We start from the raw sequence: 25,384 nt of genomic DNA on the forward strand, positions 1-25,384 counted from the left end.
GCCAGAGCTATCCCCTGGGCATTGCCCTGCATCCTCCCACCTAGACACCTGACCTGCCTGAGGAAACCCCACAAGCTCTTCAGCACTTGCCTTTAACAGGAAGGTTTCGCATTTCTGAGCAAGTCTGCAACAGACACCCATGTAACCAATTCCCTCCTTATCTAGGCTGCCTGTTCCACTGCCGCAGCGTATGAGCATCTACTCCATTTTCTTCTGGAGGCTGGATTACTAAAATACACTTTACTAGGGATTCTCCCAAGCATGCCTCAGAAGATTCAGTTAGAGCAGATCGGAGCTGTTTGCTTGGTTTTTAATGCTAACCACACTGAGCTTATTAAAACTATTCTCCACAGATTGCCTTAGCTTATTTAAGATTTATAAATCGCTTGGATTTATGCCACTAGTACCTTGGGTCCTCAGGCACTGTCCTTTCTGTGGGTACCCTCAAACTCTGGCTGCCAGCCAGAGAGCACAGGCAAACCATCCCCAGCACTGAAATCTGAGGAGAGGCTGCCTTATCTCAGTTTTGGGTTTGGGTTTTTTTTTTCCCCTTTTAGTCATTAAGCCAAATGAGATATTGATGGTTTTCTGAGAAGGAAGAGCTGCTGCTTTTACCCTGCCCTTTCTCTAAGGGGTGAATGCAATGCAGGGCAAGGTGGCAGCCATAAGACTTCATGTTTTCCACAGGTCAAGTTGATTCGGAAACGTCTGAGACAAGCGCCAGAAATTTTGCAATAGGATTGTACTTTTAAGAGAAAAAACCACAGGAAATGGCTTATTCCAATTAATAAGTCTCAGCATTTTTGGGGGAAATCTTTTACAGGCCTTCAGGCAGAGCAAATGAAAATTTAAAATCACTAATAACCTATTGCAGAGAAAGCCAAATACACTATTAGGCTTATGAAGTGTGTCAGCTCTACTTCCCATTGTGCAATGCCTTCTATTGCAAGAATTTGTAAATAAAATATAAGTAGCCTCCTGCGACATAAGGATCGCTGTTCTTGTCTAACAGCTGAACGTAGCAAAGCACAGAGAGATCTCTGAGCACCTAATCTGCTGTGGGGAAAGGGGGCTGAGACTGATGCCAGAGAGCATTTTTCCAGTCTGCTGTCTTGCTGTCCCAGCCCTCAGTCTCACCACTGTCCTTCCCTGTCTGTTCGGGCATGTCCAATTTCCAACCACTAATAAGGCGCCTTCTTCAAACACTGTTGTTGAACCAGGGGACCACCGCAGCCCCCCCCTGTCCAGGAGCCTTTCACCCAAGTCCAGCACGATGCTCAGCATCCTCAAAGTCTCTCTCCATCCCTGACCCTTTGCTCACTTCTTCCAGGACAGAGCAGAAGTGACATTTGGGACCTCCAGAAGGAGACAGCGCAGAGGCGGCCGGCTGCAGAGTGCTCTGAGATGCAGGCAAGACTCTCCCTCACAAACGTGATAGTCATGGCAACAGTGCTCTGGCTTCTCCCAGAGAGCAGTAATTCAGCTTTAGACATAATTCCATATATTCGGTTTGTAGTGCAGTATTGCTCACCCAGCAGTACGCTCACAACTCCTGAAGTGTTTTTCTTTTACCGTACCAAAGACAGGGTAGGGCCACCCAGCTTGCTTTTCCAGCACTTGCATCCACGAGTGTGAGAGCAGGGGCAGGTCACAGCTGGATGACATAAGCATTTCTTAGGCTTTTCTTAGCGCAGGATACAAATTTCCTCCCTTTGCCAGAGTATCCCTGCACACCCTTTTAAGTACTGCATTCTGCTGCAGTACTCGGGGAACTCTGCATGTAGCATGGAGGCAGCTGCCCAGGAGAGGTACGGCAGAGCTGTGGTCGGCAGCGAACGCAGCCTAAGAGAAGTAACAGGAGTTTCATTTGGCTGGACTCTGCAACCCCCAGGCAGACCCTCGCTTAATGGCCAGGCAGTTGTCAGCCGGCAGGGCAGCACACTAAGCATCCCGGTAAGACTGGCAGGAGGGTAGGCAGTGATCAGTAGTGACAAGGCACACATTTCTGCATGAAAATGAGGCGGCAATTTTTATTTGTGGGCACATAGTATACAAGATGGCTGTCCGTGTGGGTCTTGCAGGCAGTATGCAGCAGTATGAGCACACAGTAACACATTGCGGGAACACTTTTTTTCTGAACTAGCTACTGAAAGAGAACAACATTAAACCGTAAATGGCCTGGGGACTTTAACCCTCAAACATTGTCCGAGAGCTGCACAGTAGGATATTACCTGCAAGTATGGGCTTCTCACCAGCAAAGCAACTGGTGTCTCCTGGGAGCAGCCAGAAGGAATGGTTTTATGGAAGTGGAAGAAATAACTAGCAACAACAACACAGCAGCCCAGTAGCTCAAGAACAGGAGTCTCTGGGTTGCTGAGGTTTGGTCCAAGCCTGAGAACTGGTTTCCCTTTTTGGAAACACTTAGCTGCGTAACAGCCCAGGACAGACCACAACTCCTCCTGTTTCTCTTAGACTTCTTCCCATCCTCTTTTCCTTTTCTCGTGTTTGCATAATCCTCCCATTGGTATGGTTTATAGACTGTATGCTATAGACAGGTTGTCTTACGTTTACCGTTTTAAACATCACAGGAAAAAGTAAATTTACACTGGTGCGAAAAATAAAAAAGGTACAAAATACTGTAGACAGCACTTAAATGAATCAGCACTGGTGGAGAAACTCTGAAGGCCTCCCACAGCCAAAACCCTCCACCCACGCTCCCAGTGCTTGTGGCTCTCCTTGAGGAGCTCGGGCAGCTCTGCCCACCCCACTGTGGCAAGGGAGACAGAGGGGAGCAGAGGTCTGGCCCTCCAGCTTACGGTCACCTGTTCCCCAGCGCAGGAGTCAGAAGCTCCCCTCTGCCTGCAGGCAGCTGCTGCTTGTCGATGGGCATCACTCGCAGCGTGGGGGACACGGGGGGCGATTAGCTGAGAAACGCCCTACCCTGCTCAGGACTTTCTGCCATCCCAGGCACCGTGACTGGCTGCACCGAGGGCATTCTGCAAGGGCTGCAGACACCCAGCAGCCCCCCGGCTCCACAGATCTGCTTTCCTGTGGCACAAGGTACAGCCCGCATGAGGATGAAGCACGTGGTGTGTCCAGAACTGATTCTTGCCTTAAATTTTTGAGGCAGAAATATATAGCTGTTATTCTCCTCACTTGCAAAACAGGGTAGAGAGGCAGAACACAAAACATTGTGAACAAAATCACACTGCATGCAAGCAATGGCACAGCTATCACATCAGCTACCTCCCACAAGCACGGCATCGATGCTGATCCAGACACCAAAGCCCCTCTCTCTGCCTTTTCTCTTCTGCAAGGAACAAATAGTTTTGCTCAGAGCTGACTGTCCTTACATTTGGAATAGCCAGATGTCAGTCATTCAGAAAATAATAAATTATCATGTTTAATTTAATTTCCACCAGAAAAAGCAAAGATTTCCAATGCTATTTTAGTAATTACATTCCACATCAGCAATACAACACTATAGTGAAATCTAATGCAAGCTGGCTTACTGAATCATGGCTATCAGTCCTATCAAGTACAGGAGGAAAAAGGAACATTGAAGATCTGTCTTAAATATGTTCAAATATGCTTAAGAACTAGGATATCTGAATTGCATAAAATGCAAGTAATTCAAAACAATGCCGTGTCTGTGGCTCTCCTCCTTTTCTAGCTTGAGCTCAGAACACTTGCCTTGGAGACAAACACAGCCTCCCACACTATTCTCTCCAATATAATTGTCTATTTTTTTCCCTTAAAGAATATGTCAAAAAAAGTTTAGCCAAAATAAGCCAAGAAAATGTTTCTTGAAATAACAAAACACATCAGAAAATGTTTTCTACATAGAAAAAAAGTCCCAAATATAACAAAAATAAAATATCTTTGAAATGCCTGTTTCTCAAAGTAGCAGCATATTTCATAGAATGCCTTTCATGACGTATTGGTTTCATTGTGACGACTAGTATTCCTCTTTTATTAATATTTTTCGGTATCAGCTACAACATGTGAAGAGCTGTACATTGGTCATGGAAAACAATGCATGTCTGGCAAAGCTCACAACGCAAAGCCAAACATAGCTAGGGTTTGGGGTTGGCAGCATTTTGTACCTCTAAGTAGCCACAGTGCCAGCCATGCCTTCGTATACGGCATGCATTCAGCCATACTTAATTAACATGCCTTGGCGGAGAACTTTACCATTAGTTTTGTCAAAAGCAGAATTTCCCTTCCTTTATAAGACAAGAGCAAGGAATATCACTTCTGCTTTATTCTAAATTCACTGTTTTTCACCATGACAAGCGCTCTAGTTTCTGTTTTATCCTTTCCTCCCTCTGTATCTCTCACTGTTGCCTGTATCTAGACTCCTGGAAAATTTTCTCCGCTTGTTTTACAAAGCCAGGACTATCCTCTTACAGTGCATTAACAGCCTGCAAAGCAAAAAAAAGTCTTCTCCTGGGTAAGTGAGTTATTCAGTGGCCTCACAGGTATCACAGAGTTGTAATTTACGCTGTTAAGAGCATTGACAAAGGAGGTGTAAGACTGAAACACATACCAAGATCCATTCAGAAAATTTTGTCAGTAGCATAATAGTCCATGCTGAGACATGCACAGCATCACTTAAGTTTTCCAAGACATGTTCACTACAAGGTATCAGTGCAAAGATTGTGCCAGGTTTAACACAAAATTTGTTCTGCAGCAGGTTCTGGATCTGGATGGATTCATCTGCATCATTGTCAGCGCGCAGAATCACAAACTTACAGAAAACAGCCTGAGTGGTCTCATTACTGCTGCAAACTCCTGAAGCCCTGCTTGTGGGCCCTCTGATTTCAGCAGAGAGGCCACACCATTCATTAATTGGCTTGGAGTCTCTTAGAACTGTGCTCAAACTGTTAGCCTTTTGCTGTTCTCTGCTGAGAGTGGTTTGTCTGGAGTTATTACTGCCCATTACAACAAACACATCGAAAAATGATTTGTTGGTGTGACTAATGTCTGTTTTCTCCATTCTTCAAAAAAAAAAAAAAAGTCAGAGAAAAAAGCACAAGAGCTACTGAGTGTTAGGACAATATAAAAAAATAATTCCTTGCCTTTTTTAAATAACAGACGTGTTTGACTGGAGGAAGCTATTACTCGTGCTAGTAAAAGAAGGCAGAAATGCTGAGAGAAAAGGTGATATTTGAGTTCAATAGTTCCCAGCCCTTTTTGCTGATGAACTCAATGCTGAGCACTCTCCAGGCACTTCCCACCAGCCACCACCGATGGTGAAGTCCATCCAGGGGGGTCCAGCTCTTGTTGTGGTTCCTATGCTGCAAAGGGAGGTACTTTGCTGAAGGTGTTGGCATAGGGATGGCTGGGTGGAAGCTCATCCATCCCCTGTGTGATCTGCGCTCTCACCCCAGCTGAAATCAGTGAAGGTCATACGCAGGGGCTGCCTGGCTGCCAGCAGCACTATGAAGCTGATGCTGGCAGCTCTGGGGAGGTGATGAAAGGCGCAGCCCCTGTGGAAAACTGAATGGCCAGCCTTTTGCTGCCTGATTCCTCTTTATTTCTTTAATCGTCGTTTGCACAGCTTGAGCTGAACTTACAGGAGAATCCTCCCTTTGTGCAAAGAAGTTGGAGGAGCTGGGATTTTTAATTCTGCTAATGCTGCTTGCAGACCTGAGCAAAGCCCCCAGGGGAGAGCAGGGCAGGAGGGGTCCTGCCACTTTCAGCAGCTGCCAGACTGATTTAGCTGTAGTGTGGAAGTGCAGGCAAGGCTTATACCCTCCAGGGAATTTAGGCAACTGAATTAGTCTTTAAATTAATCTGGGCTTCAGTGCCCTTGCCCAGGTTACAGAGGACATCTAGGGCAGGATCAGGCTCAGACGGTAAGAGCAGCAGTACCTGCACAGTAAGCAGTGTCTGTCTGGTGTAGCCCCACCACTTCTGTTCCCTGTGCTTCCCCTCCTCTCTTTTAATCTCCTTCTCCCTAAAATGCTGTTTGCTGTGCAGCCTCCTGGCTGAGGAGAAATGGGCATGGTCACCAGTGGGATCACGGGTGTCTCCCCCCACGCAGCGCAATTCGGGTCTGACACCGGCTGAACACCTTCCCTGTGGTGCTCTCTCAGCTCCTCCTGCCCTGAGAAGCCCGTCAAGGTATCCCACAACTAGGTCTCGGTCTGACCCACAGCTTTTCCTTTTTTTATACACAAGGTTAAGCCAGCATTAGTCTGTTCAAGTCTAAGTATAGCACAGGCGGCAGGGGTCATCCACTGCTTCATGCTTTCCTGCTGTTCTAGCCCCGTCCTACTCTGTACAGTGTGCTTGGGGACGGTTTCTTCTTCTTCCACCCTTAAATGCTAATTTCGTTTTACCAGTAGAGCTTCAGGTGTTTTCCAGTGACTGGGTAAAGAGCCGGCATCCGTGTTTGATACGGGAAGAGCAGAGCCCCAGAGAGCGACAGCACTTTGGTCCCGCAGTAAAACAAAGTCCATGCAGAGCCTCCCTCTTTCTGCCTCTGTTTTCCATCATGCCATGATATTTTCCTCATTAAGCAAAAGCCCGCTGTCAATGTTGCGTTTTAATGTTGTAATCTCAAAAATATTGGCAGGAGAACCAACTGCCTTGGGAGGCAGGGGACAAAACACTGCAGCTCTTTTAAGGTAAAAATAATTATCCAAATTAAAACCAACCAGGTTACTTTTGTTTCTAAAGCGGATTCAGCCTGGATCAAGTGAATAAATATTGGAATAAACATGTCTTCAAGGATATGCGGTGATCTGATCATGCAGTCTCACATATGAAGGAGGTGGCTCTGGATCTTACAGGAATGGTGTATGTATTTGAGAGAACATGCTGCCTGTTAAAGAGCAGAGCAGTCTGTTATCGGTAACACAGCCTGCAGTAGGAAGGTGACAGCATGAACTATGAAAATGTCTTACACATGGAAAGAAAGGTATAAAATAGCTGTACACTTGTTTGTCACACACTTTTAGTCCCCTGTAAAGCTGTGGAAATGCAGGTGTGGGATCTATGTCTCTTACACAGCATACCCAGAGCAGCCCCTGGTTTTTGTCTGACCATGCTCCCACGGCACAGAACTTATTTCCAGATGATTCAGCAGAAGTTTGGGCTTATTTCTTTTGCCTGAAAGAAAACACAAACAGAAGAGAACAATTCAGAGGGTTGCTCTTGCAGTGAGAACGAATTGGCAGCGGGCTAAGTGCATTGAGCAGTAATTACAGTAAGACACAGAGTTTCTGTGCTAATGAACTAGGTCCCATGTGACCTAATATAGGGCCAGGCATGCAGTTTCTGTGCTTCGTTGCTGCCCTCTCTTGGCAGCATGAACAGCCTCCAGGAAAGAAAATAGCATGAAGGTTGTCAAGAAGAGGAAAGCATCAAACCACACTCACTCAGAGAAGATGGAAGAAAGTCTTGTACCAAAGAAAAATGCAATATTTTGCACCTTTTTCCGCATTGGAAAAATAATGAATTGCTTGTAAGAAGTCAGATCTCCTGCCTTCTCTAAGATAGTGTTCATTGACTCCGTATGTGTGTGAGAGGGAGAACTGATTTAGGTGATGAGACTGTTTGTCACAGACAAACATCATCCTTTCCTATACATTATTTTATACACCTATGAACTACCTTGCCCTTCCTCCCCCATAAAAGCAATTTTCTGAAAGAGTGATTTTTTGTTTTTCAGTCCTTAGAAGAATATTTGAGCAGACTTCCAAGGCATTGCCTCAATTGCCTTCTATAAAGATTTCCATCTTAGTATACATGTCTGTATCTTTTATTATCAATGTCAGAAAGGCTGAAAGAAAAGTGGATCCTGTGAATAATGGTAATCCTTTGTGGCAAATATGAGCTCCACTCATCAGGACAAGCCTCCTTCCAGCTTTAACTTCATGAAGGGGAGTCCGTGTCATTCAGGATCCTGTTTGCAGATAAAGAAATTCATCCCATGTAGCAGTTTACTATCAACTCTGTGTATGCTTACATAGCTTGCTATCAGCCTGTGTGCTCAAAGGCCATTCACACAGGACATGTGTACTCTAGGAGGCTGCAAACAAGCAGCCATCTGATTACTCAATGAGGAGTGCTTTTTCACATGCAAACCTTCAGTGTCTGTCTTGTTCAATATCTCACCTATGTGTAGGAAAACACAAATTACCTTTTCAGGTAATGGAGGTCCTCCCATGGAGGAACCATGTCTTGTCATCTTACTGGATAGTGGAGGCTTCAACCTTAAGAACCTCTTCCATAACTCCTACTTTGTGTCAACAGGAACATCCTCGGCCAAGGAGGAGAAATCCTCCAGTCAACTGCTTTCCCCCAGGACATCCTTCCTAGACCATCCAAGAGAGACCACCGTTGACAATAACACTGCCAAAGACATTTGTCAACAGCTCCTGTTGGTTTGATTCCCCAGGAAAAACTATGTAGCATGTTTTACACTGAACACTTCTGAAAAGTGAAGAAGACAGAGTATTGCTGGTACATAACTTTTAAGGTTTCTCAGGAGAGTGTTTGAAAGTTGCAGTTACATAAAGCCATCCTGTATTCTCATAGTGTGATAAATATATCCCCAGAATATTTCAAAGTTGTGTTTAACATAAAAATAAGAATAAAAAACAAGGAAATGTGTCCTTTTCTGTCTTTGAAAGATGTTTCTCTTCTTTCCACCACTTGTAATTGGGAAAACATTGTTCAGAGAGCCAAAACTGACTCTTCTCCCTAGAGATACGTAGGAGGGTGGGCTGTAGCACTGACTCTTGTTATGCCTGCTTCCAGCTGCACAGGTGTGACCCCCGGCAGCACTTCCCTCTGGTTAACCTGGGGATGGGTTTGCATGTTAATTTGCTGTTGCCTTCATAGGGCACTCACTAGTGCTTTGGTGGTTTGGGGCTCTCATCCCATGCTCACGTTTTTGCGATTCAGGGTGAGAGCATGGATGCTCAAGCACCAGGCGGATGCTCACGCACAGCCAAGGTCTGCCAGGGAGGGAACAGCAAACTGGCTGGCTCTTCCCAAGCCTTCATGGGTCTGACCTCCGCAGCATCCTTCGTCGTGTCCCAGTGGTGGGACTGCTGTCCAAAGAGCTCTTTCTGTCCAGCTGTTTGCCCGTGCATGTGCTCTCACAAGTAGGCATCAGCTGCTGAAGAAAATCTTTGGTTCGCCACAGTCTTTTACTAAGCACATAGGTAAACCCTGAGGCAGGATTCAGCACAAAAGGGCCAGCAAAAGGGAGCCTAGGGTTTTCAGCAGCTGCTGGCAGTCTGATGGCAGTCCGAACTTGCATCTGTGACATCTCCCTGCTGATATCACCCAGGGGGTAACTTGTCTGATACAAACCACCTGAACTGGTGCTATGGCTGGCTGATGCTTACCCACCAGTGCTCATCAGGAGTGACCTGGGCCAGCAAGAAGAGACTGCAATGCCTCCCCTTCACAGGGGGACTTTCACTTCTGAGCTGAAAAGAAGCAAGTCTGGAAGTTAAAGGGATCTTTCTGGGGGTTGTTTCTCCACACAGCTGGGGAGAGCAGAAGCCTTGTGGCTCCTCTCCCACAACCCACATGGACCTACTCCACCTCATCCCACCCACAGACCTCTTAGAGCTGGGGAAAAGCCTTCCCCTGAGAAGGCTTGGCTTTGCTTCCCAAGCTGTTGTGTCCTTTGGAGTTTCTCAGTCAAAAGAGCTTTTGCCCACCTGCAGCTTTGTAGAGGGAGAGCATGCATGTGCTTTACTCTTGTGCCCTCCCGAGCAGCAGCCACAGTGGTGGCAGTGCCTAAGCTCTTGCCAGTGGGACCCACAGTCGCTGAGATCAAACCACCCCATCCCTTGCCCTGGCTCAGCCTGGCACCAGGCGTGACATCCCACCTCCCCCCTGCTCCACACCACAAACGTGTGTACTCACACAGCAGAGATGTGGGCACTGAGCAGATGTCTCTGGAGGGACACCAGGGTCATTGCCATTGAGATCTTGCTCCTGACATCCCTCCTCTAGGATCCCCACCACAGCAAGTCTCCGCTCCCCATGGGGATGTGGCTGCTGAGTCCTACCCGCTCCCTCTCCATGGCCGGGGCAGGGGCAGCACCACGGGGAGCCTTGGAGAGGGGCAGCTGGGCACACGCTGGGAGCAGGAGGCCGCGGGCTGGAAAGAAGTCCTTCTCAGGCATGGCAGCGACAGCTTCTCTGGGGAAGGAGGTCAGCAGGAGTCTCAGGCCATTCAATTTGGGTTTTTTTTTTAGCATATCCCACATTAGCCACAGCATTGCACAAGTAAGTCACGGTCAGCTTCTCTGTCGTCATTTCAGATGCCACCCTGGGCATGCAGAGAACATGCCGGAGCTGCAGGTGGGCAGATAATGGCCTCTGCAGGGTTTGGGTTGCTCTGTGCAGCTGCAAACCTTCAGAGTGCCATTTTGCAGTTGCCACCACCAAACTCATCCATCCTGGTTTTGTCTTTCCTGGGCAGCTGAGTGTTCGTGACCACCCAGAGCTGTTTTGCCTGTGAACTGCCACGAGATGGCAAAATACTTGCCAGCATTGCTCCCAAGCACGGCAGGCTGGAGCTGTGGCTGCAGAAAAAGAGAAACTGGGAGCATTTCCCTGCCCGGGATTAGCTAGCTGCTCCTCGGCATGTCCAAGGGTGCCTCTACAACAGGCTCCGGAGACCAAGAGCTGCTCCTTGTGTCTTGTCCCTGGAAATCCAAGGCAGAGCATGCAACTGCTCCATCAGGGATGAAACACCAGAAAAATGTCCTGCTGCTGACTAGGCCTTTACACCGTGATGGCAACGAGGCACGAAGGTAACCTGCACTTGTTATTGTGCTGTCCTTAGCTGTGACTGGTCTACAAACCCCTACAATGGAAGAAGGCTCAGAGAAGATAGACAAGGATGGCGTGCTCATGAGGCTCAGAAAGGAATGTAGGAAGCTGCCGCAGCTGTTGTAAAGGATGCTGAACTTAACACCAAGGAGATAAATGGGTGACTTTTGTTGCAGATAAATGGCTGCAGCATTTGAGTGGGTCAACTGGTTATGTAAATGGCCTTCCCTAAAATAAGCAATATAATCTTCCTGAGCCAGCCGGACCAATATGAGGGGAGTGTATATGTGGCTCACCCCAACGCAGAGTACAAAAATCAAACAACCAACAAAATGGGCTTTGAAGACAGCAATGGGCTTGAGCTGGCTTCGACCCACCTATGCCTTCCTAGTGACTGAGGATGCCCAGCATCATGACAGTGGAACATACAGGGACTGGTAATGCAAATCGTGTTTGTATTGTGGTTCAACTGTATATTGCAATTGCTATACTGTGCTTGTGTTGTGATTTCAGTGCACTGCTGCATCACTCTTCTAAATCAAAATCCCATGTAATGTCAAATATCTTCAAATAAGTAAATCTGGTATTAAAACATTAAACTCTCCTCATGTGGAATATCTAAAACGGTATTGGACCAGAACATCCGTCTGCAGTAAATACTTTAGGAAGTGAAAGGAAATGAAGGTCTTATGGCTGCTGCCTGCAGGTACCAGGTGGGTGCCTGGGACAGGTGAGATCTCTGACAAACATTCCCACCACCACTCACAGAATTCACCTCCACTCCCTCCCCAGCCAGGCAAGCCCTACTCCTGGCCGAACAGCTTTCATGTGCGCTGAAGCATATTAATTTACACAAGGTATCTTTCCACCAGTAGAGATCACTGGTGCCAGGTTATGACTGGCAGAAAGAGGCTCCAGTGGACTGTCATTGTGCCACCGAATAAAATCAAGCCTTACTGACCTGCTGTGGCTTCCAATAGAGTGTTGTATTAGGTGATGTACACATACATCTTTGTGTTTCTCTTCATTGTGTTCCCCAGATGCTGCTGCTGCCCAGTGGAACTGATGCTCTTCGCAGTACCACAGCTGCTGAGAACTGAGATACCACGTATGTCTTGCCTTCAGGCCTGGCTCCTTACAGATCTGAAGTTTATGGCAGTCTGCTTCACAGGTCTCCCTAGGAAGTTCAGGTTTCTCAGTCCTCACATAATTTAAGCACCAATCCATTAGGACCATCTTCTGTCCTCCTCAGAAGTTGAAATGTGAGGTATGTTTCAGCTGAAGCAGTTTGGAATGAAAAAACTGACACTGTCACTCTGTTTTGTAACTCTTGCTACTAACTGAATATTTTGGATGAAGTATTTAATTAGACAAATCTCTTTTGAGGTAGTTAGTGACAAAAGTGGGAAAGTTATTCCTGGTTTCGTTGTATTATTATGATTATTATTATTATTACTACTGTGCACTGCTATTGCATTTGCTAAACCAGTTAATATCTATCTGGGTGACTTAACTTTCTGAGCTGACTCATGTTACTTTCTGCTAACACAAGAGGTGGAGCAAAAAGTAAAGAGACTAAAGGGTCATGTCAGATGAAACTCTTCAGGCTTCCCACACCCCCAATACATCTTATTCCTATTTATTTATTTTAATGTAAACAATAATAAAAATTACTATAAAAGCTTCTTAGTATCCTAACACATAGTACTTTAGGACTATGAAGAGGATTCTCAGAAGCTTTCAATGATCATCCAGATACAAATGGAGCCAGTCAACTACCCGTGAAAGAGTTTATTATCTTTCACTGCTTTCAAATCAAGCTGTCAGCAGCCTCCAAAACACTCATCAGGCTTGTTTCTTGTCCTAAAAATATCACTACAATGAGGCTATTTTTGGACAGGTCAGAGAGTGTAAAATTATTATGGAAAGACAAACCTCACAAGCATAATAGAGAAGGCCCTGTTCACCTCTCACACTTTATTAAATATTTATTCACCAGTTAAGGCCTTAATTCAAAGCAGTTAAGCACATCCTCAGTCAGAACCCCAATGGTATAGACTTAATCAATGCACTCTGGCATGTGTTTAAGTGATTTACCAACTTGAAAAACCAAGTCAGGCTCCCTCTGTCTTGTAACAAAATCATATCTCATCTTGTCCACTCTACCGCTATTTGGATCTAAGTGTATTGTCTGCTGTAAAAAAACAAACACTGGAAGTTACTAATAGACTATCAATTTGGTTGTGTAGGTTAATTACTGGACTAATGTATGGGACCAGGGTTTGCAGGTTCATTTGCTCTAAGGATGCTGACTGGGTCAAATACAACCCCTCCCTCCTCTAACAAGATAGGCAGGGGAAGGGCTTGGGTTTTGTCCAGATTTGGTTTAGGAATTAGCACTGAACTATTCCATACCAACAAGACCAAAGCCCTTCCAGACATGCCCCATTCTGCCCCAAATCTGTAATATTCATGGGAATATTATATGGAGGAATTTAAGCCTTTGAATTCCTTTTTCTTTTAATGTGGTGCCAAGTCTGTGTCTCCAGTGATTGTAGGCTTTGATTCAGCTGGGTATTGAAGAATAAAAAATGAATACTTTTTTTTTCCTCTGGACATACTCCTGGGCTTGAACTTAAGCATATGTCTCAAGGATATGATGACTCTATAACAGCCAGCTATTGTAAAAGATCTGTTATTTTCATTTTTGCATATTTTCTTCCCTTAGCCTCTCACTCCTTGTTATTCTAATACGCAATGTTGTAGTAACGAAATCCAGGTTCACCTACGCTAAGACTTGGATGACTACATTTTAAATTTTATTTTTTAATGTCCTCATAGTAATTTTCTAAACATACCACAGAGAACTCTGCCTAGGGCATGTTTCAGCTGAACAGCCAACATTTCTCATCAAGCAGTGCTCCTGAAAGGACAAGAACTGCAAATCTGCAAAGCACTGAATAATTACAGACACAGAGGGGAGGCTGTTTTCACAGCTATCTTACCACCCACGTAGATATTTAGATGTTATGTTACATTTCAGAAAAACCTTTGCAAAAATTGTTATGATAGCTATACAAAAAACCCATTTCTTTAACTCCCTTCATCATCAGCATAGTATCATAAACATTACAAGACAAGAGACAGAGGTTATCAGCATGGGCAAAATGTTGAACAGTCGTTGGTTTTTTGCTTCCTGTCCTCACCTGGTAAGCAACATGTAGACCTAAAAGCTAATGTCTCGCTCAGGGTCTCAGCACTATTAGCAGCACAAATGTGCTTTTGGTCATACCAGAACTGACTCCTCTCTAGCTGTCTGAAGTTCCAGGTAAGTCCCTTAAAACATAGGGTTTTTTCCTCATTGTTTTTTAAGTCCCATATTTCCAAATAAGTTATGATCTGATTTCTTTTTTTCCTTTTGGGTGTTGGGGGGAGGTGGGATGCAAACTCCACTTAAGGGTCATATGCATTACAGTGATTGTACAGCTCCTAATGTGGAACATGCACATGAAATTCTGATGTGAATCAGAGCCTGTCTAAGTGATGTGAAAATACACAGAGCCCGTGGTTACTGGATTCCTACAGCAAGTGAACAAAATACCCAAAATATCCTATGCACATCAAAATGCACCACCATTCCAGGGAGTGTTTCTCACAAAAGGAATGTGGACAGACCCCAGACCTTAAGAAAGCCAACTTTGGCATGTTCTAAAGAAAAATGGAAGTAAGGGGATGGGGGAAGGTGTACAATGCGAGGGACGTTGGTTCTGATTTTCAAGGGCCTCAGCAAAAAAGCAGACGTGATGCTTACCACAGGACAGAAATCTTAGCATTCTGATAACTTCGGATGAAAAATCAAATAACTACTTTATATGAAGCAAAATGGAAAATCATGTCACCAGTTTGAGGTTTGTACTTTTTAAATTTGGAGTACATTCACCTTAAATTGTATCTTTCTGAAATGTTATGCAGGAACATGGCAATTACAGTTCAAGTACTTTATTTCTTCATTCCTTCCAGTAAGCTGAGCTCCCTGATTAACTTACCTCTCCTGTGACACACAGTCAGCAGGTGACTCCAATGGTGTGTTACATATCTCTACCAGGAGATGCTTGAGTTACTTCAGAAGTGGAGTAAACTGGACAAAGTCCTTACCACTTGAAAAAGAAAGGGACATATATTACAACCCCCATAATTGTCCGTGGTACTTTAAAAAAGAGATGTAGTGTGAAAAATGTTGAAAGGAAACGTTTCAGGTGCAGGCAAAATAAAAATCCAAACCAAACAAACCTTCCAACAAAATGTTTCAGTTCAGGTCAAACTAACAAATGAAAATACTTTGCTATTTAGTGAAATAAAAAATTTTGCACAGGAAATTACTTTTTAAAAAGGAAATGTATTTCCTATTGATGTTTTTTAGCTAGTAGTTCGATATGTACTGCGTGAACGTGATCTTGGCTTTCCTACTCCAGCAACAGCTTATAACCCACCAGGTTTCTCCTTGCCTCTAAATCAAAGTTGTCTTCAAGGGTCACAGTCTTCAACTTTATGGTTCTTCTTGAGCAGTTCATCAGAACAATACTCCACAGAAGGGATCAATTTCATTCCCTGTTGCCCTGGAGTGCTGTCCTAAAAGAGCTGTTCCCCTGCACCTGGGAAAAACAGGTCTCTCCATGACAAGTCAAAAGCTCCTCCACTCTCTGAAGACCTCCCATAGTTACTAAGCAATGAAACATTTTAGTGAAAAGAAATAGAATTAAATAAAAGCAGTAATAAAACCCTGTATTACTGTTAGCTATGGAAGGACAGGCAGGCAGTCTCATTTAATGTCCTTATTTTCTAATTAGATCTATCACCAGCCAAAACAAACTGTAACTCATCACTTAAGTTTGCCACTGTTTTGCCACAAGATGTGTCAATTTTGTTGTTGTTGTTGCAAATTTACCGCAAGCCCATTGCATTCCCTCTGAGTTCAATATAGGTGTGTACGCTATGAGTAGGTGTAAATGATCCTACAAATTGGAAGAAGTGTGATTTTGTTTACATGCTTCCATGGCAATGCTTCTTTCCTCAAAAAAAAGAACAAAGTAAAATTTCAAACAGAACCTTTTAGAGCTTCCTGCAGAACAAATGCAATCAGTATGTTATTCAATATATGATGAATTTTCAGGAACTAAGAGGAAATAAGAATTATTTTACAAATGCTTATGATACACCTAGCCTACTATTTCTTAAAATCTCTCTCATTACATTGTTTCCTTTCTAACCCGAGAAAACCACAAAAGAGGAAGTGCACTAGAGGTTTGTTGCAATAATTGTGCATAGCACTAGCTTAAATAGCTGAAAGTAATGGATTTGCTATCAATATTGTTACACCATCATCTGTGCTGGTCACAGCTGCCTGCCTAGCATAATTAGGGAGACCTAGTTGCTCATTCCCGTATACTAATATTTTGATAAACCACTTAGCTTTTGCTAAGTGGTTGGTATTCAAACCAGTAAACCTTGATGTGAGTAAAATATTTTTAAAAATCAATTTGTTTGGTTTTAAACAACTAAGAGTCAAATAGAACATCTTATTTTGTCTCAGATTTAAAAAAAAAACACGCAGATGCCTCCATCTTACTCACTACAGAAACACATCATCCTGAGGTAGAAAACTTCCCTGTACATTTTCAGGATTTAACAAGATGAGCAGATCTGCACTTGCTATAGTTAAGATTAAATGACATGCAAGGACTACTTGCAGCAAACGAGTCTTGCCAAGCCCCTTCCTGCAGCAGTCAACAAAGGTTGTAGCATTTTCCTGTTCTAAGGAGTCTGAAAGACATTTGTTTTTATGAGACTCTCCCCTAGACATACATGTCATAGGGTGGACTAGCATCCCAGAGGACGTACATACCTTATAAATTAAAACTTAGACCTTAGCCTTAAGCTCTTTCACAGCCACTTTCTGTTCCCCTGATGCTTTTTCCTCTTCATGCACACACAGATGCCAGACAGTGACATGAAGACCTTTATATTTGGATCATTCTCCAGAAATAGCCCTAGGACAGAGTTCTGTAGATTTTATTTAACCTCTCTTAATTGCTGTTGGGAAGATGGGTTTGTAAATTGATTGCCTTTGTTACAGAAGACACAGCTGAGAATCACAAAAGTTTATAGCCCGAGAGAAAAAGGTGGATGGGGAAAAACAGTTTCTGCTGGATTTTTCTAAATAAAATTTTCTCCCTCTCAACACATGCACACATGGAGAGCTATGTAAATGAAACCAATTGTATGACAAGCATATTAATGTTACCCTAATTTGAAAATGAAATTTGTCTGAAATGGTAAGCCAAATGAGATGTAATTAGAGCAGCCTAAACAAAGAAAAACTTAAGCGACACACTGATCTGTCCTCATCAGCTCTGCCAGTGGATAGGTAAAATAATCAGATTGCAACTGTTGCCTTGATACAGCTGCTACGGCATCCCATCTACCCCTGCACTGCCCTGCTGTCCCACAGAGTTAATTTTTTTCAAGCCCTTCACTTCTTCCACTGTGGGAAGGCATGATCTGTAAGAGCAAGTTAGTTAGTGGAAAAAAATTAAGTTGGTGCCTTCAGTGACAGACCATTCGTTGGTTTGGCCTCACTGGTGGAACACCATGAAAAAAAAGAGGTGGTGGTGGTGGGGATATTCCCAGGATTTTAATCCTTCCCCTTTGATAATCTACTTTTTAGCCCAGTTCTCTAAGTGCAAAATAAACAGTTTATGTTTACTGCTACCCAATTTCTGAACTGTAGATTGAATTTTCAACAGCATTTGATACATGGCAAGACTTCAATGATTATACATATTTTCTTGTAATAAAGGAGAAAAGAAATAAAGAGGGAGACCCTATTCCTTCAATAAAAGACAAGATAACAGTCTAAGATCTGTTCTTGGTACATGAAAGAGAATTCACATAAATAAAATATTATGAACACCCCCTCTCTGCCGAAACAATGCTGAGTCTGTGGTAGATAAGAGAGAATCCAACCGTGAAATCTTTCAGCAGCGCCGGCTGTTTGGCGCCATTCCTCATGCCCTGGCTGGGTGTTGTGCACTCTTAAACAGCTGGTGCATCCCAGGAACTACTGGCAAACTGACAATGCACCTGTAATATAATACTTGCACCAATATAGCAATGCACTTAGCATTATTAGTACTCTAGTATACTTCTAGTCATCTTATAAATAGGGCATTGCATTTTATGGAGAAAATGATGAAACATTTCATTTTCCTTGGCACAATTTCTAGATTTGCAAACCCTACAGTTTCCAGCAGGGTCAGAGAAATTCCCTGTGCTTCAACTCTCTCATAATCACTTCTACTTAACTTTCCTGCTCTCTCAAGCAGGTAAACCTCTGATTTATGCTCCTCCATCACAAGAACCAAAATAAGGAAAAAGTTCAAGTAAGTTAGTTCTGTTGGGTTTTTTTACACGCTGGTTCTTTCTTGCAACTTCAGTGCTAGGCCATAATATCTTGTATTAGGAACTGTGCGAATGGAGGAGTAAAAAACAATAACATATAAACCAGAAAATATTTTCTAAACCAGCAAATGTCAAAAGAAAACAAACAAAAAAGAATTTTTCCTTTCTGCTGATTGCAAAGAAAGGGGATACAAGAAAACAATTTTGGATTTACTCAGCATGAGACAAACCCCTTATAATAGTCTTGTATTTAACTAATTCACCATCTTCCTTCTCTCCTTAAAGGTATGTAAGTTGTGAGCTGGCAAAACTATTTCAAAGTGAAGACAGGAGATGTTTCCTTTCAACACTTTTGCAGGAAAATGTGGAAAAATACTGCTTTGTAGTTTGCCTCTCTGCCCCCAGATTGACTGAATGTCAGCAAATGTTAACTACTTCCATAGTTCTCCTAATTTTTCAACAAATGTCCTGTCTATTTAATGTCTGAGTTATTTCTAAACCATACTATCATAAAGACTCAAGCACTATTAAGATTATACTGGATACGGCTTTGCCAGAAGCCTCTGTATGTATATTTGATACAGCCATTAAATCTGGGCCCCTCTATCTCATGACATTTTGCTATTTCAACATTGATTTCTACAGTCCTTGGGAAATGTGCACACTGAACTTAGTAATACCCAGTAAATCTTGGTTGACGTCAAGGCAATTGCACAGTATATACAGTTTCAAGACACACCTTGAAAACTGTAGATTGTTTCATTAGAACTGTCATTGTTCAATGGTGTCCACTTTCTAGACAGGGATCATTAATATAAAAAGAAGAAGAAAGTTACTGAGAAATTACAACATGGCCTGAAGACATTACAGGTTTAACGGGGATGGTGGCAACATGAAAGTTGGTGAGAAAACCCTTTCTGGGATGCCCACGTGATACAGACAGTCTTGCCCTGTGCTGATGACAAAACTGTTCAAGCATCCACACGTGTGTATAAAACACTGGCCTTTTTTTTTTCCCTAGGCTGTCCAGTTCTCAACATCATTCAAAATGTACCTCAAGTCCATCAGAAATGTTCAAGCATGTTCTAAATTCTTCTGCACCTCTCTTTGTCCTTCCCTCCATTACTCATGTGGACTGGGCTCTAGGAAAACACACCCCAGATATTTCATAGAATCATAGAACAGCCCAGGTTGGAAGGGACCTTAAAAGATCATCTGGTCCAACCTTTCATGGGAAAGGGAGCCTAGATGAGATTATCTAGCACCCTGTCCAATCACATCTTGAAAACATCCAGTGATGGGGACTCTACCACGTCCCTGGGGAGGTTATTCCAGTGATTGATTGTTCTCATTGTAAAAAATGTCTTTCTTATGTTGAGGTGAAACACCTCCCAGTACAACTTGTACATGTTGCCCTTTGTCTTCTCTATGTGGCTCATTGTGAAAAAAGAGCCTCCGTCCTCTTTGTAGCCACCCCTGAAGTACTGGAATACTGTGATGAGGCTCTCCGAGCCTTCTCTTCTCCAGGGAGAAGAGACCTAACTCCTTCAGTCTTTCCTCATAGGGCAGGTTCTCTAGCCCTTTGATCATCTTCATGGCCCTCCTCTGAACCCTCTACAGTCCATCCGTATCTTTCTTGAATTGTGGGGACCAGAACTGGGCGCAGTACTCCAGGTGCAGCCTGACAAGTGCTGAGTAGAGTGGGATGATCACATCTCTATCTCTGCTAGTACAGCCCCTGCGGATGCAGCCCAGGATCTGATTCGCCTTCATTGCTGCAGTCGCGCACAGCTGACTCATGTTCAGCTTGTTGTCCACCAGGACCCCCAGCTCCCTTTCAGCAAGGCTACTCCCAAGCCACACAGATCCCAGCCTGTCCTGGGATCTTTGGTTATGTCATCCCAGGTGCAGGACCATGCACCTGTCCTTGTTAAACTTCATGCTGTTCTTGCCTGCTCACTCTTCCAGCCTGTCCAGGTCTCTCTGTAAGATGGCTTTGCCTTCTGATGTGTCTGCCTCACCAGCCAGTTTGGCGTCATTAGCAAACTTTGTGAGGGTGCTTTCAATCCCATTGTCCAGATAATTTATGAAGATGTTGACCAGTGTGGGGCCCAGTATCAATCCCTGGCAAAACCCTACTTGTGACAGGCTGCCAGCCTGAGTAAAATACCTTGATCACCATTTATTCAACCCATCAGTTTAAAGACGTACACAAGCCTCATAATGAGCCAAGTTTGTGTGAGGTGGGTTTGTGAGTCCTTTCCATATTACTAACAGCTTGTTCTTTGGAAAGAAGAAGGCTGTTAGTACAGTTACGGTCTAGATGAAAGCTGTACAGCTGTAACACAATGATACATCGATAGCAATAAAGCAGCAAGGCCTCAGGGCTAAAGCACCAGACTGAAACCTAAATTCTAAGGGATTTCCCCCATTAACCTGTGAATCAACTTCTCTTAATTTCTATTTCCTTGGTGGTGAAATGGTTCTAATGATGCTCACTTACTTTATAGACTGCTTTCTGCAGATGGAAAAGGCTGTATAAGAGGTAGGTGACGTTGTTATTGAATGGGTCCTCAAGTGGCATGCCAGGATGCTTCCATTTTACGTGACTTTTATTTGCATAATTCAAAGAGGACCTGCACATTACCTGCTTTATGTCAGGAAATGTATGTTTCTTCCAGGGCGGTGATTCTTTCTAAGGTGTGTGGTTACTGGGAACAAGTACAACTCCCCGGGTACTAGTGTATGGAGAGCATGGAAAGAAGGACAAGTCATAGTGCAAAGGTTGTTGCTGAACCAACTCTCTTTTCAGCCTCAGAACTCACTGATCTGCTGATCACTTCTTGTATTAAATCGTTACTGATTGAAGTCACATAGTGTAGTGTTGCCCATTACACTATCACTTGGAGCTAAATATGCAAAGTCCGTTTTTTGTGTGCACACTAAATTCCATGCTGTATTGTCCACATGACAAGCTACTTTCAGTTTGGGGGGGGGCGTTGTTTGGGGTTTTTTTAATATCTCAAACCATTTTCTGTCTTTATGGCCTATAAACCCATATGTGTCTATTTCTTGTGATCCAAGTGATTCATAAGTGCTATCACTTTCAGTGCAGAATAAATAGGAAGCTTTAAAATGTGAGTAACTGACAAACTACAAAAGTGAAGGCCACTGATTTGAAATATCTCAAGTCAAGAAAAACTCTGTGGTTTGTTTTCCCACCTGTAGCTTTAACTCAGTGTTTTGAGAGCAAGAATCACCATAATTCTTTGCACTCCTAATATATTACCACTGAGAAAAATACACAGTTCTTTCTGAAAATGAGTTGAGAAAGCTGTTATGTAAACATGACAGAGAAGCCTGCTGCTCTGGGGCAAGGCCATGTCATGCTGCAAACGTGTGAAAGGAGGGAAAGTTTTAAGTGTGTTTTTGGGAGCTTTTCCCATTTTCCTCCCCACTCCATTTGTCTGGATTCCTTGTACTAGGCTGAAGCAGCTCTAACTTCACATAAATGTAAAAGCTCTGGGATCTCCTCTTCTTAACATGGACGTTTAACTTCCATCCTCATTGTATTCAAGCAGCTAATGCTCCCCGGATTATGCTTTAAAGAGGGAAGGTGCTTGTACCTTTTCCTACAAATGAGGAAATGAAGCACAGAGCAACGAAGGGCTACATCTGAAGAGCACTGAAGTGAATCCAGAAGCCAAGAGCATGGTTTCACAGGATCCGTGGTCTGGCTTACGACTGGGGTATGGCCAAACTGCCTCTCCTTCCAGCCTCCTTCCACTACCATTTTGCTTTCCTTGAGCTGGAGCCAAATGCTCCTGTAAGTATGCTCAGCTGATTCAGCTCATGGATTGATCTGGAAATAAGGAAATTTTGATGGACGGGATGAGGACATGTTCTTACTGACTTTCATGAGCATCACGATGCTCATGAAAGTCAGCAATCCATCAAAAAAAAAAAGGATTTTTTCCCATCTATTTGAAAGCTTTGGTAGAATTGAACATTTTAGCAACCCTAATTACATCCTTATGGCAGAGTAATGGTCCATGACCAGTTTTAAATGTCACATATTCCAAAATGTGCTCTAACTAGTGGACACAACACATCCAAATCAAGGGGAATGCAAATTGTCATGTTGACATGATCACGCTGCAAAGTAAGCTTACCATAGACAGCTAACTTCTCACTAAAATTACCTTTAATAAATAAAGATTTAAAATATCAAGCTCAGTATGATCATGTAGAACAAACAGAAAAAAAATACATACTGTAGTTTGATATGGAGCTTTCTTCCCCCCCTCATATAGCCTTGTTGCACGGTCTTTCCATTTAGATGTGAACTTGGGCATGGCAGGAAGAAAAAAGCTTGGGCCCCATGCTAAGCAGGTCTAACCACATCTTTACTACGGTAGATGGCTAAAAAACCGTGTGACTCACACAGCTAGTACTGTGTATCTGATCACTAACCAATACAGGGCAGACAAGTCAGCCCCACGTCCCTCCTGAAAGGACTTTGGCACCACCTGTGATAGTGACAATTTGAACGGCTTGGATGCTCTGGAGCAAAATGATGAACAGAGCCAAGTCAGGCACAGTGCCAGGGTTTTGATTTTCTTTGCGGCTTGACCAATGGCTACTGTACCAATAGCTGTGTGTAGCGGTGGCTGGAGGAACAGTGACAGAGAAAGTCTGCGGAGGAGCTAGGAACTGAAACCACGTTGTTTATGCCTCAGCTACAGACCTAAACATTTGGGGGTCCCACTTTTTTGCTAGAACCCAATGCAAGGGTTGAAGACATCTTGCAGCTATGTTACTGTGAAATACCCCTTTGACGATATATATATATAAAAGGCAAAAAAAGGTGAAAGTCTGCACAAGATTGTGCAATGCATTAGAAAACATCACTTCTCAAAGACCACCGGCCTGAGCCAGCTGTACCCTCTCTGTCAGGGAGCAGCAAGGGCCACTGCTCCCTGGGGGATGGGGAGCTGGGGGGCAGGACAGGGGCCTCACCAGCCAAAGCCACAGCCCAGATCGTGAGGTGGTATGGTGGTGACGAGGCAGGTCTGAGGTGAAGCCAGGAAGCCAGCCTGCTGCTCAGGGTCAGGACCAAGCCAGCGGCTGACAAGCGGATCCCATGGTGATGGGCAGAGGCCAGAAGCCCCCGGGTCAGAGTCTGGCTCACCACATCCTTGTCCAAGCAGAGGCATGGCTGTGGCTAAGCCATGTCAGGAGGGACCAAAGGCCTAGGGCTGAGCTTCTGTAGTTGGTGCCCGGGGGTGGGGGTGGGGGTGGAGGCCCCAGGCAAGGCTGGTCAGGGCCATTAAGGCTCACCGACACCTTCAGGTCCTTGATGCTCTTGAGGCGGTGGGCTCACAACCTTGGTATTTAACACCAAGAAAAAGCCCATGTCCTTGCGCTGGAGCATATCCCTGCAGTCCTTCCAGGAGGTGTCAGGGCCAGACCTTACGAGGAAGATCTTTGTGAAGTCTCACTAGGGTCAATGGAGGTCATGATCTCCAGTGGGCGTCTGCACGATTTCAAACACAAAGCTGTGGGCTTCTATTCCCCCAGTGTTTTATTGTGCTGGTGAACTCTACGCAAGGACAGTTAGGGCCACAAAGCCCTCTCAGTTAAGTGGATGGGATACTCTCATCCCAGGCTCTTCTTCCCCGAGGCATGTGTGGAGCTGCTGCAGCTCCAGCTTCACCAGGTACCGCGTGCTGTGCCACCAGCTGGAGCCTATTTTGTCTATGTATTTGATCTATATATGAAATTAACCTTCTGAGAAGAAGGTTTGCATTAAGAGTAACAGTCATCAAGGAGACCAAATAGCTCAAGGGATGCTTCACACCTCTGGGTCACTAGATCAAAACAAGCTCACTCCAGGTCAGGTGTGATGAAAATCTGATGAGTTTTCGGTAGGCTCTGCCGGTCTGCCGATGAACAGACAGCTCCAGGGACTGATCTACCATACCATCCGTATCGTAGCTTCTTGAGGTCAAGGTTGTAAAAGCACGATGTCAAAGCAGGGGAAGAAAGCCTATCCTGCTCTTCTCTTGTCAGTGTTTGTTCTCTGGCTAGATGTAAGGTTTCATCCCCCTGCTGAAAAAAAGAGCTTTACCTTTCAGAGGTACTAATTTCCCATTTGAGTTCCTTTTGCTCGAGATTCTTTATATATTCCCCTCAAAGCCGAAGGGATTGCTGCCTTTTTTGATACAAGTTTTCTAGTAGCCAAACCCAGTTCCCTTGTACAAGTGACAGTGGCTTCTTCAGCTCTGGAACCTTGCCAGACTACTTTATAATATTCTTCTGTTTACATCATACAAAGATACTTTTCATTCGACAAAATTACTTGAACAGCTGTTTCTTAAAGAGCAAATTATTTATAGTTAATGCAATTCACAGTAAGCAAAAGTGTGTAGTTGTGGAAACCAAAAAATAAATTATGGCATTCTTGAGAGCAGTGGCATTTTTCTTCTCTCCTTTAAGTACGTGCTAAGGCATTTAAAGCTGAGTATTGCGGTTTATTCCTAATTGGTTTGGTCATTCAGAAAATACTGCATTCCTGAAAAAAATCCAATATTTCGTGATCATGATAGGTCATCTAAATTTTGAAAGCCTCTCATGGGGAATTACAGTTTAAACATATGGGATAAAAATCACTTGCAGTTTTGCAAGATGAGTACAGATCAAGTGAGGTAAGTATGTCAGTCCTCTATACGGGAAAGGAGAAATACGAAGACAGCAACATCACCAACACTGGAGCGTGGTTAAGTGGCCGGCCTAGAAGCTGAAGCCACCTCTTTTCATCGAGATTCGAGCACGGTGTTCCAAGAATGAAATACACATTAGTAGTATTATTATTGCTTTTATAACGAAATTATTGCAGTTTTGTTGAAAACTGGGCTTCAGTTTTCTCCCTGTTTTGATGCCTGTGTGCATCCCTCCTATTAGAAATACTCGGCCGGGGGACTCCGCTGCCCCCGCACTCCGCCGTGCGTGGCGGCCCTTGAGGGGAACCTGCAACGGGGGGCGGATTTGGGACTCCGCACGGGCTGGGCTCTACCCCACCTGCCTCCAGCCGGGGCGGTGGGGCAGGGAGACG

General features: G+C 44.1%; 2 protein-coding genes across 2 annotated transcripts in view; one reads left to right on the forward strand and one right to left on the reverse strand.

Annotated features, from left to right (window-relative positions):
* Window positions 1–4,337: 4,337 nt before the first annotated feature.
* On the reverse strand, window positions 4,338–4,999 carry TICAM2 (toll-like receptor adaptor molecule 2). Its single transcript, XM_009321113.1, is given in 3 exon segments — window positions 4,338–4,457; window positions 4,459–4,570; window positions 4,572–4,999. Coding segments are annotated over 3 exon segments (660 nt in total).
* A 5,324-nt stretch (window positions 5,000–10,323) lies between these two features.
* ALDH7A1 (aldehyde dehydrogenase 7 family, member A1) overlaps window positions 10,324–25,384 on the forward strand; it is a 31,954-nt gene continuing 16,893 nt past the window's right edge. The window contains exon 1 of the mRNA XM_009321114.1: window positions 10,324–10,338. Coding sequence (XP_009319389.1) covers window positions 10,324–10,338 — 15 coding nt within the window. The remainder of the gene's footprint in view (window positions 10,339–25,384) is intronic.

Source organism: Pygoscelis adeliae, unplaced genomic scaffold, assembly GCF_000699105.1.
Source record: "Pygoscelis adeliae isolate BGI_AS28 unplaced genomic scaffold, ASM69910v1 Scaffold83, whole genome shotgun sequence".
Classification (NCBI taxonomy): domain Eukaryota; kingdom Metazoa; phylum Chordata; class Aves; order Sphenisciformes; family Spheniscidae; genus Pygoscelis; species Pygoscelis adeliae.